The sequence below is a fragment of the Lepidochelys kempii genome, chromosome 2 (assembly GCF_965140265.1).
Source record: "Lepidochelys kempii isolate rLepKem1 chromosome 2, rLepKem1.hap2, whole genome shotgun sequence".
Lineage (NCBI taxonomy): Eukaryota > Metazoa > Chordata > Testudines > Cheloniidae > Lepidochelys > Lepidochelys kempii.
The window spans coordinates 182,140,237-182,154,501 of record NC_133257.1 but is presented as its reverse complement, the minus strand read 5'-3'; the positions used below and the strand labels follow the sequence as shown (position 1 = coordinate 182,154,501).

At 40.8% G+C, this 14,265-nt stretch overlaps 1 protein-coding gene across 4 annotated transcripts in view; it reads left to right on the top strand.

Moving 5' to 3' along the window:
- BMPER (BMP binding endothelial regulator) overlaps positions 1 to 14,265 on the top strand; it is a 255,226-nt gene that overhangs the window by 101,299 nt on the left and 139,662 nt on the right. For all 4 annotated transcript variants that reach the window (XR_012157448.1, XR_012157447.1, XM_073332937.1 and 1 more), the window contains exons 8-10: positions 6,621 to 6,730; positions 7,146 to 7,286; positions 9,725 to 9,829. Coding sequence is in view for 2 of the 4 variants with exons in the window: in XM_073332937.1 (XP_073189038.1) it covers positions 6,621 to 6,730; positions 7,146 to 7,286; positions 9,725 to 9,829 (356 nt within the window). In the remaining 2 variants the exon portion in view is untranslated. The remainder of the gene's footprint in view (positions 1 to 6,620; positions 6,731 to 7,145; positions 7,287 to 9,724; positions 9,830 to 14,265) is intronic.

The following is a 14,265-nucleotide window of genomic DNA, read 5'->3' as shown; positions in this document are numbered from 1 at the left end:
CTATATGTGACCTATCAGTCTTCATCCTCAAAGAAAACCTGCACAACACCTTCAAAAGATGAGCCTAGGAGCTTAAATTCATAACTTTGCCTAGTCACTAAAAATCATGGACTGAATAGAGACACTGGATTTATGGTTCATTACAACTATCTATTTCCCACTAACAACCCTCCCTGCAGGTGCCTTCCACCTTTTTTTTTTGCTTCCCTCTTCTGACTGAAGGGGTGTTAATGAGCCATTCTTTTTAGGTGACAAATCTGAAGAACTGTCCCAGATTGAGGTGTCAGTAGAGGAGATTTTGGAACAAATTGATAAATTAAACAATAATAAGTCACCAGGAGCAGATGGTATTCAGCCAAGTGTTCTGAAGGAACTCAAATAATGAAATTGCAGAACTACTAACTGTGGTATGTAACCTATCACTTAAATTAGCTTCTGTACCAGATGACTGGAAGATGCCAATTTTTAAAAAAGACTCCAGAGTTGATCTTGGCAATTACAAGCTGGTAAGCCTAACTTCAGTACCAGGCAAATTGGTTGAAACTATAGTAAAGAACAGAATTATTAGACACATAGATGAAAACAAATTATTGGGGAAGAGTCGACATAACTTTTGTAAAGGGAAATCATGCCTCATCAATCTAGTAGAATTCTTTGTGTGGGTCAACAAACATGTGGACAAGGGTGATTCAGGAGATATAGTATACTTGGACTTTCAGAAAGCCTTCCTACAAGGTCCCTCACCAAAGGCTCTAAAGCAAACTAAGCAGTTGGGTTAAGAGGGAAGGTCCTCTCATGGATCAATAACTGGTTAAAAGACAGGAAACAAAGGGTAGGAATAAATGTTCAATTTTCAGAATGGAGAGAGAAAATAGCAGGGTTTCCCAAGGATCTGTACTGGGACTAGTGCCGTTCAACATATTCAAGTTCTAGAAAAAGGGGTAAAAAGTGAGGTGGCAAAGTTTGCAGATGATACAGAATTACTCAAGATAGTTAAGTCCACAATAGACTGCAAAGATTTACAAAGGGATCTCACAAAACTAGGTTACTGGGCAACAAAATGGCAGATGACAGGTTTCAGAGTAGCAGCCGTATTAGTCTGTATCCACAAAAAGAAAAGGAGTACTTGTGGCACCTTAGAGACTATCGAATTTATTTGAGCATAAGCTTTCGTGAGTTGCATCCGATGAAGTGAGCTGTAGCTCATGAAAGCTTATGCTCAAATAAATTTGTTAGTCTCTAAGGTGCCACAAGTTCTCCTTTTCAAAATGGCAGATGAAATTCAATGCTGATAAATGCAACGTAATGCACATTGGAAAACATAATCTCAACTATACATACAAAATGATGTATGTTTGACACTCAAGGAAGAGATCTTGGAATCATCATGGATAGTTCTCTGAAACCAATGTTCTCTCTAATTTTTTCCATCCATATGTGGAATGAATTTTGTTATGTGGAGCACCAATATCGAGGTAATGTGCAGATGTGTGCCACCAGTAGAAACAAAAAACCTAGATATAATATATATATTTAAAACGTTACCATAGGTATGGAAGAAGAAGAAATAATATTAAAACAGGGGATAATTAACAAGGTGCACTACTTAAGATGTTTGTTTAATATGAAATCAAATAAAAAGAAAATTAACACTGCAAAATTTTCAGTAGTCTCTCTCTGCATCATAGCCCAGGGGCTGTGGGGAGAGGTGTCTCTTCCCACCGCAGCCCTAGAGCTAGAGGAGAAAAATCTCTCCCCGCCACAGCCCTGCACTCCCCAAACTCCCCCATCACTGCCCCCCACCTCACCCCACAGACCCCACCCAACACATATTCCTCACCTAACCCTACATATCCTCCAGGCCCACCTGTGGCTATGCCTCTGTGTGCGCGCCTGTGTGGCTGTACTAATAAGGTGTGTGGCCCTTGATGGGCTCTTGTGTGGCCATGCAGGCACATAGCTTAGGAGGAACACAGCTGAAAACATTCCCTCAATGTGCAGCAGCAGTCAAAACAGCTAACAGAATGTTAGGAATCAGTAGGATAGGGATAGATAATAAGACAGAAATTATCATTATGTCACTATATAAATCCATGGTACACCCACACCTTGAATACGGTGTGCAGTTCTGGTCACCCCATCTCAAAAAAGATATATTAGAATTGGAAAAAGGACAGAGAAGGGTAACAAAAATTATTAAGGGTATGGAACAGCTTCACTATGAGGAGAGAATAAAAAGACTAGGACTGGTCAGCTTAGAAAAGAGGTGACTGATAGGGGGATATGACAGAGGTCTATGAAATCATGAAAGGTCTGGAGAAAGTGAGTAAGGAGATATTAATTACCCCAACACATAACACAAGAAGGAGGGGTCACCCAATGAAATTAATAGGCAGAATGTTTAAAATAAACCAAAAGGAGTACTTCTTCACACAGTGCTCAGTCAACCTGTGGAACTTGTTGCCAGGGGATGTTGTGAAGGCCAAAACTATAACTGGATTAAAAAAAGAACTAGATAAGTTCATGGAGGATAGGTCCATCAATGGCTAATAGCTAAGAGGGTCAGGGATTCAACCCAATGCTCTGGGCATCCCTAAACTTTCGACTGCCAGAAGCTGGAACTGGATGACCGGGGATGGATCACTTGATCAATTGCCCTGTTCTGTTAATTCCCTCTGAAACATCTGGCATTGGCCACTGTCAGAAGACAGCATACTGGGCTAGATGCACTATATGGCTGTTCTTATGTTAATGGGCCACTTCACTTTGAATAGTCCCTTGAAATATGTGTTAGCTACTTATGCTAAACAATCTGTTTCACCTTGTATTTAGCTGGTTCTCTCAGAGTACATTTCCCAGACCTGAAGAACAGCTCTGTGTAAGCATGAAAGCTTGTCTCTCTCACCAACAGAAGTTAGGCCAATAAAAGATATTTCCTCACCAATCTTCTCTCGCTAATACCCTGGGACTGACAGGGCTAAACACTGCATTCTTTGGCAAGAGCGTTCTTTTAACAGGGACTGATTTTAGCGTTTGTGAAAATCTCATGTTAATTAAACAGATATTCTATTATCTGTTTATCTTTCTATTTAATCTTATCTTTGGACAAACTGGAAGCCTCTTCCTTTAAGTGGTTTTACTCCTTTACCAGATATTAACTATAAAAAAAATTAATTGCAATTTGGAATATACTGGACAGCTATTAGCATCCCAAATGCCAAAATATGGGTTTCTCACCACTCTGAGAACTAAATTAATGGCATAATAATAAGTTAGTGCCATGCTGCACTTATTTGCAGTAATGATTTTATTCCTTGGAAATGACAGACAGATTTCTGTCTGACAGATAGATAAACTCTCAGAAGGTTGCAAGATCAGAGCTTGGCTCTCACCAAAGAAAAAGTAGGTGAAAGCATGTTGTTGGTGTAGGTTTGCTTTGCTCAAAAGGGAAGATGAGGTTAGTGATTTTATTTGAGTCTTAAGTGGATTTTTGTTCATATCAGAGACCCAATATATTGTCCATCTGTTCAAAAGAATTCAATAAAACAGAATCTGAAGAACAGAAGAGAGACAGGTGGAGTAGCAAGACTGCATTGCTTGCAGAATTGCAAGGTGTTGGAAGACTGAGTTGTTGCAGAGCTTTGGGAGGGAATTGATGCTTCTCTAAACTTTACTCTGACCTATGCTGTCAGGTCCCTTACTGTCATGAGAACAAAATATTTCCATAATATTACTGTTCCTCCACTCCTTCCAAAGTCATGTAATTTGCTTCGTGGAATGTATATTCTCCACACTGATTTCCTTTCCTTTATTTATTTTTGATGGTTCCATTCTGATTAATATAGGTAACTTTAACATTCTGTAAATTCCTATAATTTCTGTAGACATGTTTGAGCATAATACATAAAGCTACAATAAATGAGTGTATCAAACATCTTTACAGAGACTAATCATTTAGTGGCTGTCTAGCACATAGCACTTTTGCGCCAGTGTAACTAAATTGCAAACTCCTAATATTAAACCAGTTTGAATCATGCTTTAACCAGTTTAGTTTAATTCCGTAATATACTGAATGAAGAAACATAAATGCAGTTTATTTTGGGGTATGGACTGGTTGATTTTAAATTGATTTAGGTACACGGGTGCACTTGTATGGTGGTGGGGTGGGGGAAGGTTATCTCTCCTCTCCCTTAGGGGAAAAGTAGTTCTTCGAGTGATGGTCCCTATTGTAGTACACTGAGCATTTACACACATGCACCATGCATCCAGATCCAGAGATTATGAAAGTAGTAGTGTCAGTTGCTCCATGAATCTGCCTGGGCTCTCCTCATGGTTTCATCCAAGGTGATAAAAGGTGGGACAGACCAACCTTGTCTCCAGTTTCTTCTCATTGCCACATGGTCCAGGTCAGAACTATTAGTGTCTTGTTGCATGTGATGCACTTTAAAAATAAACAATTGTACATAGTTAGTTTTAGAGTGGTTTACTGTTTTATTGTTTTTTATAGTAGTTTTTAGTAGTTTGGTAGTTTTAGGAGTAGAAGTGGGGGTCTTCTGGGGTAGTTTAGTTCCTTGTGAACCCCCCCTCCCCCCCGCTTTCCTGCCCCTATACCCACGTGCAGGTACTGGACTCTGCTAAAAATCCCAAGCTTTAAAATCTGAGCCTCCTGCCCATGTTCTTTCTCGGTCAGAGACAAACATCATTGCTGCCTCTACTGCTTAGGAGAAGCCCACATTTCATCCATATGCAGTGTCTGCCAGACTTTCCCCAGCTGTACCTGAGACCTCTGGAAGCACCTCATGGAAGTTGCCATGAGACCTGATTTGGACCCTATTCAGGCAACCCCCTTCCTTCCCCCTGTAGATCGGTCTGAAGCTGCCAGGAGTGCACCTCCAGCTACTGAATCTGAGGCCGGAACTGGCAGTGCCACCAATACGGACCCTATGCTGGGGCCTACTCAGGAGGTAAGGAAGCATTCACATAAGCATGGCAGTAAGTCTTCCTCTAAGCCTAAGAAGAGAGAGACTCCTTCCACAAGTTCCAGTCATGGGGACGGAGTGTGCCCTAAAGCACACAAACATCTAAAGGAACCACACAAATTGATGGATCCACTGGTACCAGGTGTGGACCCACACATGCAGTCAACATTGGCATCCATCAGAGCTAGAGAGCCATCTTCTCCAGGAAGACCAGTGCTCCTGTACTTATTCCGCAGACTGAAAAAGTATCCTTGACTCCTGGGAGATCTGAAAAAGCCCCAGAGCCCCAGGAAGTGTTTGCGTTGGGAGAACCAAAGCCTTCACACTTTCTGGGGCCCTCTACTTCCGAGTAGAGTTTATCCTCACCTCCCCCCCGCCCCCCCGCCTCCGGCTCCAGCTGTGTATTTCCTTCTGTCGGTACTGCCAATGGAACTGGTCTCTGCGTTGTTTTTGAAGGAATCAGATGAGGGACAGGCACCATCCATCCCTTTCCACCACTACAAGTACAAATGGAGACTTTCTACATTGTGGCAGTATCCCCCACTCCAGCTGCCACAGAGCCACTGGCTTACTATGTCGTGAGGCCCTCTGTAACACCCTCTGGATCTATCATGCTGGCCTTATTGGGGATTCTGGCCCCAATATCCACCCTTGGAACCCGTCTGTTACATCAGTTAGGCTTCACCTACTTCACTGTGTCGGGTACCTTTGAGTAGATGCTCGGAACCAATAATGAAAGATGAGCCACTCAGTTGGGCTCTGACAGTACCCCTGGAACAGGAGAGATTCCTGTCATCCTCACCAGATCCTGCAGTGGCTTTGGCTTCCCATCCATCCCCTGATGACTATGGCCAGTCCCAGGAGCTCCTTGTGTAGAGTGGTTGGAGAGCTGCACATTCCCCTGGAGGAGATCCAGGACACTCAGCGTAAGCTGCTGGACCTACTTCACTCACTTGTGTTGGGTAGAGTCGATCTACCAATCAACAATGCCATCCTTGAGCCAGGTAGAATGGTTTGGCATATGCTGGCCAAATGTAGGCCTACCCCCAGGGGAGCAGAAAATTGTTACTGTGTACCAGCTAAGGTCTGAGTTTCTCACATCCTCTTCCGACTTAGGTACTGCTTGTTAATCACCCTCAGTGGAATACAATACACACTACCACTTGAAGAAGAGGGGGTTACTTACATGTAACTGGAGGTTCTTTGAGATGTCTGATCCCTATCTGTATTCCACTTCCCACGCTCGTGCCCCTCTGCAGTGGTTTCCTTGGATTTGCAGTGGAGAAGGAACTGGAGATGCAGTCAATCCAATTATCACCTTGCACAAAACCATGAGGTGAACCAAGGGCACATGCATGGACCAACAGACGCTACTATTTTCAAAATCTCTGGCTCCGGATGCATGGTACACATGGCTAAACCCTCCGTGGAATACAGATAGGAACCACACATCTCAAAGAACCTCCAGTTATAGGTGAGTAACCTCTTCATTTTACTCAGATTAATATCTGCTAAATGAATAGGGAACTGTTTAAAAAACTTTCTAGACACCCAAATGGACTGGGAACAGTAAGCTGTGTTATTTTTGTTGACAACAAGGCATCCTTTCAACCACATTCTGTGTCTGTTGTTTGTATTCAGGCCAGAGGAAAGTGTTTGACCTCCCATTTGGAAGCTGCCTCTTTCACAGTGATGTTTATGACAATGGATCCTCTTTTGTTTATGACAACTGCACTATGTGTACCTGCAGGGTAAGTCAGCAACAACATTCCTATGCTGTGGGCTGTGGTTTTTATTGCCTAGGAGAGATGTTTGTAAGATTTGAGAACTACAGGGCCTTACTCTGTACTGATAAGTACCTTGTGTGGTCATTGACATCCAGACAAAGGGAATGTAAAAGGCTACCAAATCAACATGGTCAGATTTTACATGACTACAAAAGTGCAAGTTCAGAATTAGGCCCTGCTTGCATTATTAAACAAACACACTCTGAAAGATTTCCTGAATTCAATAAAATATTTTATTCTAAGCAGATCTGATCAAAGTAGCTATTAGCTACATTGGGTGGAAATGATTACCACAACACACGCAGATGTTACAATTGGGGGTGAACATTTTCCTAATAAATTAGTGTCCCCTTTGCTTTTCTTCTGTCCTTTTGCTCAGAATTCTACAGTAGTATGTAAGAAGAAGTGCTCACCTCCTGGAGAATGCAATAAAAGCAAGGAACACTGCTGCCAGGAGTGTGTCTCGTACGTCTCTCCTGACGAACTGAAAGTGTGCAAATTCGGGAACAAGATCTTTCGGGTAATGTTTTGGGTGTGGCTCAGTAATAGGTATCATTGTAATAGCTGAAATAGCACTGGATTACTATAACTTAGTGTTGGGGCTTGCTTTTTAGCAGAATTTTCATTATGCTTATTGCCAACAGGTGCACATTTTTAATAGTGAGACTAATTAACCATTGGAACAATTTACCAAGCGTTGTAATGGATTCTCCATCACTCACAATTTTTAAATCAAGATTGGATTTTTTTCTAAAATATATGCTCTAGGAATTATTTTGGGAAGATTTGTGGCACTGTGGTATAGGAGGTCAAACTAGATGATCAAAATGGTCCTTTCTGGCCTTGGAGTCTATGAATCTATCAACAGAATAGCTTGGAGGCAAATATTTGAAAAAATTGCCATCTGCTGTTGTTTTTTTATGGTTGTGTAAGTTCTGCTGACAGAAAAAAATTAAAATTAATTTCTTCTATACTTGGCATGCTGTCTCCCTCTCCCCAAACAGAGAATCAGGTTGCTGCTTCATGCTGAATAATGCATTTTTAATCAGAGGGTTGTGCTTCCCCTTCCCAAACAAATTCTGATAGTCATAGAAAAGGTATTTTTCAGTGGTCTTTATCAGCTGAGTCAAAAGGGAGCCTCCTCCAGGTTGAGCCAGTAGGAACTGTGCTAAGCTTGTCGCAGCTGGAAGTTTTGAATATATTACAGTTCACAGCTATGTTGCAGACCGTGCTTCCTACACCCCACATTGGAACGCCATGTAGCAATGATCTCCTCCTTCTCTCCCAACTAAAATTTGTAGATCTGTAATGATTTCTTGCAAAACAATTCTTATATTGCCAGATCCCTGTTTGTTTTTTCAAGCGGGTGCAGCTTCTTTCACATTGTGTTGGAACAGACTCTGTCACCTTGTTGGCTATCTGTGAAATAAGAGAATCAGATCAAATGTTAAATCCCTTGAGTACACTAAGTTTACTCATTCCAAATTGCTTTTCATTAATTCTGTTTTACTTGTATGTAGCAGAAATGTTTATTCTGTAAATTATATGTGAACAAACACCATGCTTAATAGGTGCAAAGAAACTACATTTGATCTGACTAGAACTTAGATAATGGCACTATTATATTTCAGGTATGAATATCTACTTCTTGAGCACCCAAATGAAATTCTCTGCTTCTTGTGATTTATTTTATTTTGCTAACAAGTGTTTACAAAAACACAAAAAAGGGGTGTGTGGGAACTGGGTCTGATTTTTACCTTTTTTATACAACTGTTGGGAATGATTCTAAGTCAATGGAGTTACATAAGTGTACAACAGGTGTGAGATCACAATCAGGCAACGGTTGTGTCTTCTTTTAATTGCTCTCCTGCTTGGAGATCATTTCTTTTGCTGGTGTCTGTCAACTTATGCTGCACCAAAACAGTTAGGCAATTCTGCATCACCTCAGAATAAAAGACAAAGCAGGACAGCCCTTAAAAATCATGCGGTGCATAAAAAATCATAAAATTTGAGCGTGCTTTCCCTCTGATCCCAGCCCTGAGAAACTTGAGTGTAGGTGGATGCACAATCACTTTCTGTCCTCTTGGACTGCCTCTACTCTCTTTCTGTCTGCCTGCCCCTCGCCCTTCCTCCTCAAGCATCCTGTAAATAGAAGGCTTGCACAGCCAGGCTCTCCATGGGCTAGCACAGGACTATATGTGGGTGAGGTGGAATGATTTAGAAACTGCACTTGTCAGATGCCAAGACATGTAGAAAGGAGCCAGGACAGTTCCCCATACTTTCCTGAGTATGTTAAAAACAATATGAAGAGCATTCTGCTGCCCACTTAATACATTTTTAGAGACACAGGCTGTCTTCTGGAAGAATACCATTCCTGCTACACATTTGGGTAGTTTAGTATTGTATCTGTTCTAAACATTTTCAGATGTTTAGCAGATCCAGGGTCTGCGAAATCACTGTAAGTAATCTGAATAAGAATGCATGAATTCTCCATTCCTGTGGACCCAGAATGATGCCACATCTGGGAATAAATTCACTGTATTCTGGCACCTTAACGAAATGATTTAACATGCAATAACTTAAACATGTCAGTTATCTGAAGGTAATGAATCAGATTTTTCTAATTATGTCAGCTTAAATGAAAATTCACAATAGGTGTGATCACATCCCACTGGTGAGAGAAACAATACAACTAATCAGGTCATTCAAGGAAAAAGAAAACATGGACTTGGAAGAATGATTTTCTAACCTGAAGGATCAGAGGGAAGAAATCCCTGCTCATCTTCATCTTTAATCGGACTGGGTGTGGATGAGCACCTCATAATAATTTAGACTAAACAATGATGTAACTCCAAAAGGGAATGCAGTGCTTTTCTGTGCAATGAAAATGATACATTGTTGGAATAGCTTCCTTCCGCCACCCCAGCTGATAGCTATATCATGTTCTCCCTCCTGCAGGACGGAGAGATGTGGTCCTCTGTTAACTGCACCATCTGTGCTTGTGTGAAAGGCAAGACAGAGTGTCGCAAGAAGCAGTGCATTCCAGTCAACAGCTGCCCTCATGTGAGTTTTTAATGGAATATGTTCTCCCCCGCGACCCTCATTTATCTTTGTCAGTGTTTCTCAGTCGAACTGGTGTACACAAAGCCTGGGGAAGAGGGAACCGTCAAAAATTCTAGGGTCTATAGTTGACTAGAATTCTCAATTGTTTTGTGTAGTGTTGTTGTAAACTGTGTTGGTCCCAGGATATTAGAGACAAGGTGGGTGAGGTCATATCTTTTATTAGACCAACTTCTGAAATGTTCTGTATAAGCTTGAAAGCTTGTCTCTTTCACAAACAGGAGTTGGTCCAATAAAAGATATTAACTCACCCGCCTTGTCCCTAGAATTCTCAAAGCACTGTAACATCTCTTTTCAGGCTAGTTCTGTCCTCAGGCCTCTCTCTTTGCTCTGAAGGTTCCCGTGCTTTTGCTCCCCCTTTTATATCTGAACCAAAGCTGCTCTCTCTGCTCCCAGGCTTACTTCTCTCTCTCACATACTCAATAGCTTTACTGGTGTAGCAAGGTTGCCAAAGTCAATAGATCATGCTTGTGTACTATGGAGATGTGCAGCAAAGGTTGTGTTCACTTTTTCAATACAGCTGGAGGTAATCATTTTGTTAGGCATGAAAACAGAGAATGAGCTCAACCAAAACTATGTCACTTTCTCCTAAGGTGGAGACTGATTTTTTTTTTTTTTGGTGAAATTTCGAAGTGAATCCAAAGATTAGTGTAGTCTCCTATTATTTAATTACTTTAAAAATGATTCTTTAATAACATTTGGGCTGATGTCTAACATTTTGTGTTTTGGATGCCTGTCATTTACAAATTACTTAGTTTTAATAGTGCAAGCTTTCAGGAGAAGCAGAGCTAAAATGACATCTTATGCAGAAAGTCGTTTTAAAACAACCTGCTGAAGAGCCCTCCAAGTTATTAGTATTACTCCTTCTCAGTGTTTCCTTCTCTGTCATGGAAGCCAAAAGGAGAAAATATTAGTCACAAACACCTGTGTATAAAATTTTCAGTGAGAAACTCCTGTGAATAAGAATGTGTTTTGGTGAGTTTTTGACAGCCCAGGGCAATGGTAGAGGTGTTTGCTTGTACTTTGGATCTCCAAATGCTACAGAGGCAGGGTCACTGCACCAGTGAACCTTCAGAACTCTCTGCAGTAGAGGCAATCTTTTCCTGCTCATTTTTGGTGGTTCACAGGAGTTCAGTCCTTCTGCCATGGGCCTCCTAAGCTTCACAAGAGAGAAGCTCTACTACTGTATACCTTAGAAATTGTGCACTAATGCAACGCTTCTGGGAATATTAGGAGGTCCCTCAGGCAGTTCTTAGGGAGTGCATAGGAAATGAATACCAGGGACCACAGAAGACTTTTTATCTAGCACATCAAGTTTTCTATGAGAATTCTTAGGAGTGTGGCAACACAGAAAAAAATTGGTGCCTCTCTGTAGTGTCCTACATTTACCCAATTTAAGCTTTTATGGCTCCTCAGAGCTCAGGTTGCTAAAGTAATTTAATACGACCTGTCTGCGAAATACAACATTACACTATATTTCATTTAAATAAACTTAAGAATTGAAAAGACTGGAAATGATCCATTAAGGTAATAAATAAATGTACTGTTGCCCTTGCTGTTCATACAATCAATTAAGAAAAACAATGCCACATGAAAATTCACCTTATACATTCTTATAATAGCTTTAACTCTCTGATCTATGAGGCACACTTATATGCTCTTTCAACATTTTCATACTACAGTTCTATCATGAGAGGTGTGAGTCCTAGACTGATAAGTGAAGTCAAGGGAAAAAGAGCAAAAAGAGTTAGAAGTCCTCCATTAAAAATATAGAAAATAAAGGATTTAAGAAGCATAGGAAGCATGTAAATTTAACTTACAAAATGCCATTAGCAGCTTTATAAGAAATAAACATCCCTGTTAGGATAGAAAGGCTTTTACCTGAAACTGTTAACTAAGTTGTACCAGCTCTGGGTTCTAGCTGGGGTTGGAATCTCAATCCAAATTAAGCTTCTGAAACTGGGATGGGTTCTCAGGAATGGAGTAAACTCCCAAATCTAGAGTAAGCTTCTGAACTAAACTAAATTCCCAGGCTGCTGCAGGCTTCCGAATAATACTAAACTTCCAAGCGGGAGTGAACTTCTGAACTATGATACACTCCTAGACTAAAACAAGCTCCGGAGCTTAAACTAAAGCCCCAAACTGAGTTCCCAAACAAGAAACAGCTCCTCCTCAGGGCTAAAAAAGAAAAGCTGTGCTATCCCTCCGTTCCTAATAGGTTCTAACCAAGCCATCCTGTCCCGGGATTCAAAATGAAGTCTCACAGTCTGCAGCAAACACTGTTGCCTTTCCCAGCTCCAAAACCTCCCAACCAACAAACCAACCAAAAAACCAGCCCTTCACCAAAACATCACCCTAATGTAAAAACACATTATTCTCAGGTTTTTTTTCAGGATAAAGAATATTAGAAGGAAGAAAGGAGAAAGCAGCCCTATAGTGTTGGGTTCTAATTTTCTCTCTCTCCTTAAGGAATTTTAAAGCAAATAACACATGTTACTCATTTGATCCTTTCACAAACCTACCTTGTGTCGAGGCTGTTCTGTCACAAAGCTATACTTTGCGTAATACAAGATATAGGTTTGGTAGTGATGTGTTTGCTGCAAGTTTGTAAGTATACTATGAGCTAGGCTGAAGAAAAATTGTACAAGATAATACTGTATTGTTTAAGAAAAAATATGGGTAGGACCTTTTCCTTACTAGCTCTGAATAGCACTCTAGACCATTAGACCCACACTTGTGGGATTACTTGTGGAGTAAGGCACAGCTTGGTGCGAGTAAGAGTGGCCTCATGTGAGCATGCCATTAAATCCTGTGTCATAATGCACACATACAAAGGTGAAAGAGTTAAGGATTTGCAGGCAAGCTTACATATTTATACCTTGACTTATAAAAGCTTAACTCTTCAGCTTTAGCATTCTGTTCATGAAGTTTTCCTGATGCAATATTGATTCATTCATCAACCTAACTCTAAATTAATTAGGACTTTTCTATATGACTCGGAACAGGCTTCACACCGGTCAAGCTGTATATGTTTTTTATACCCAGTAACCACTTGTATTATTGTCTGGACTGGGGGCAGATTGCCACATTTTGTGAGACATTGCTTTCATTTTTCCCAAGGTTGTACACATTTTTTCTTACTTTTTTTTTTTTAGTATCAAATCTTTTACTATTTCTGATAATTTCAGGAAGTGCCTTTCTGAGTTTCTTTCATTTGCACACTGAGGCAATATATGTGTCTCTATTTTAATGCCCTTGAGCAACACTGATAGCAAAGTCAGCCCTGCTTTGGGTTTCCAGTGAGTCTTTTAGCTCATGGTTTCTGTTTCCACTTTCTCATCACTGATTCTGCAGGCGCACTTCCTCTGTTACCTTGGACTTCATTCTGCACTGTACTGAGCATGATCCAGCAAAGCATTTAAGCATGTGGGTAGTCCAGCTGAAGCCAACAGGCATGCACATATGTTTAAAGTTGAGCATGTACTTAAGTGCTTTACTGAAATGGAGTAAACTCATCCTCTTCAGGATTGAGTCCCTGTAGATATTCTCTAACCCTCTTCTTTTCTAAGGCCAGGTCTCCATTACAAACATATATCAGTATAACTACATTGCTCAGAGGTGTGAAAAATCCACACACCTGAGCGATGCAGTTATACCAACCTAATCCCCAACGTAGACAGTGTATGTCGACGGTGTATGTAGATGGTGTATGTTAACAGGAGCTTCTTCTGTCAACAATGGTACCGTCTCTCGGGGAGGTGGATTAACTACACTGATGGGAGAAACTCTCCTGTCAGTGTAGTAGCGTCTTCACTAAAGCACTACAGGGCTCAGCTTCACTGCTGTACATGAAGATAAGCCCATATTCTCCTTACTTACTCCTTTCTCCTCTCCACAGTCTTTACTCTTCCAAGTTCTTTGCTTCCTTTATACCAGCTCCATTCTCTCTCTCATTATCGTTTTCTACCTTGCTGCTGTCCTCCTCACACCATCAGGACATTAGGACATCACACCTCTAATTAGTGATACCAGCCTGGGCTAAAGCTGAGTTGCTATAGATATGTTTCTTCCAATGCGACTATGAAAGCACATGGTGATTTTGAAGCATAAAATTGTCTTTGAGCACCATTTCCACAAAATAGTTAATCGAGCTAAGTTCATTGCACACGAAGCCTTTCAGAGGATTTGATTCTGTGGATAAATTTTGAACCCGTGAACTTCATGTGAGTTTAAAATTTATTCACAACACGTTCTCCCTTCCCAAGCACAGACAGTGTTTAATTTTATACACATCTGTTATTATTACAAACAAAAAGTTGCTGTTTTTACTGCAGTGCCAAATGAGGCACAAAAAAACAACAGCTGTTGCTATTGCACAA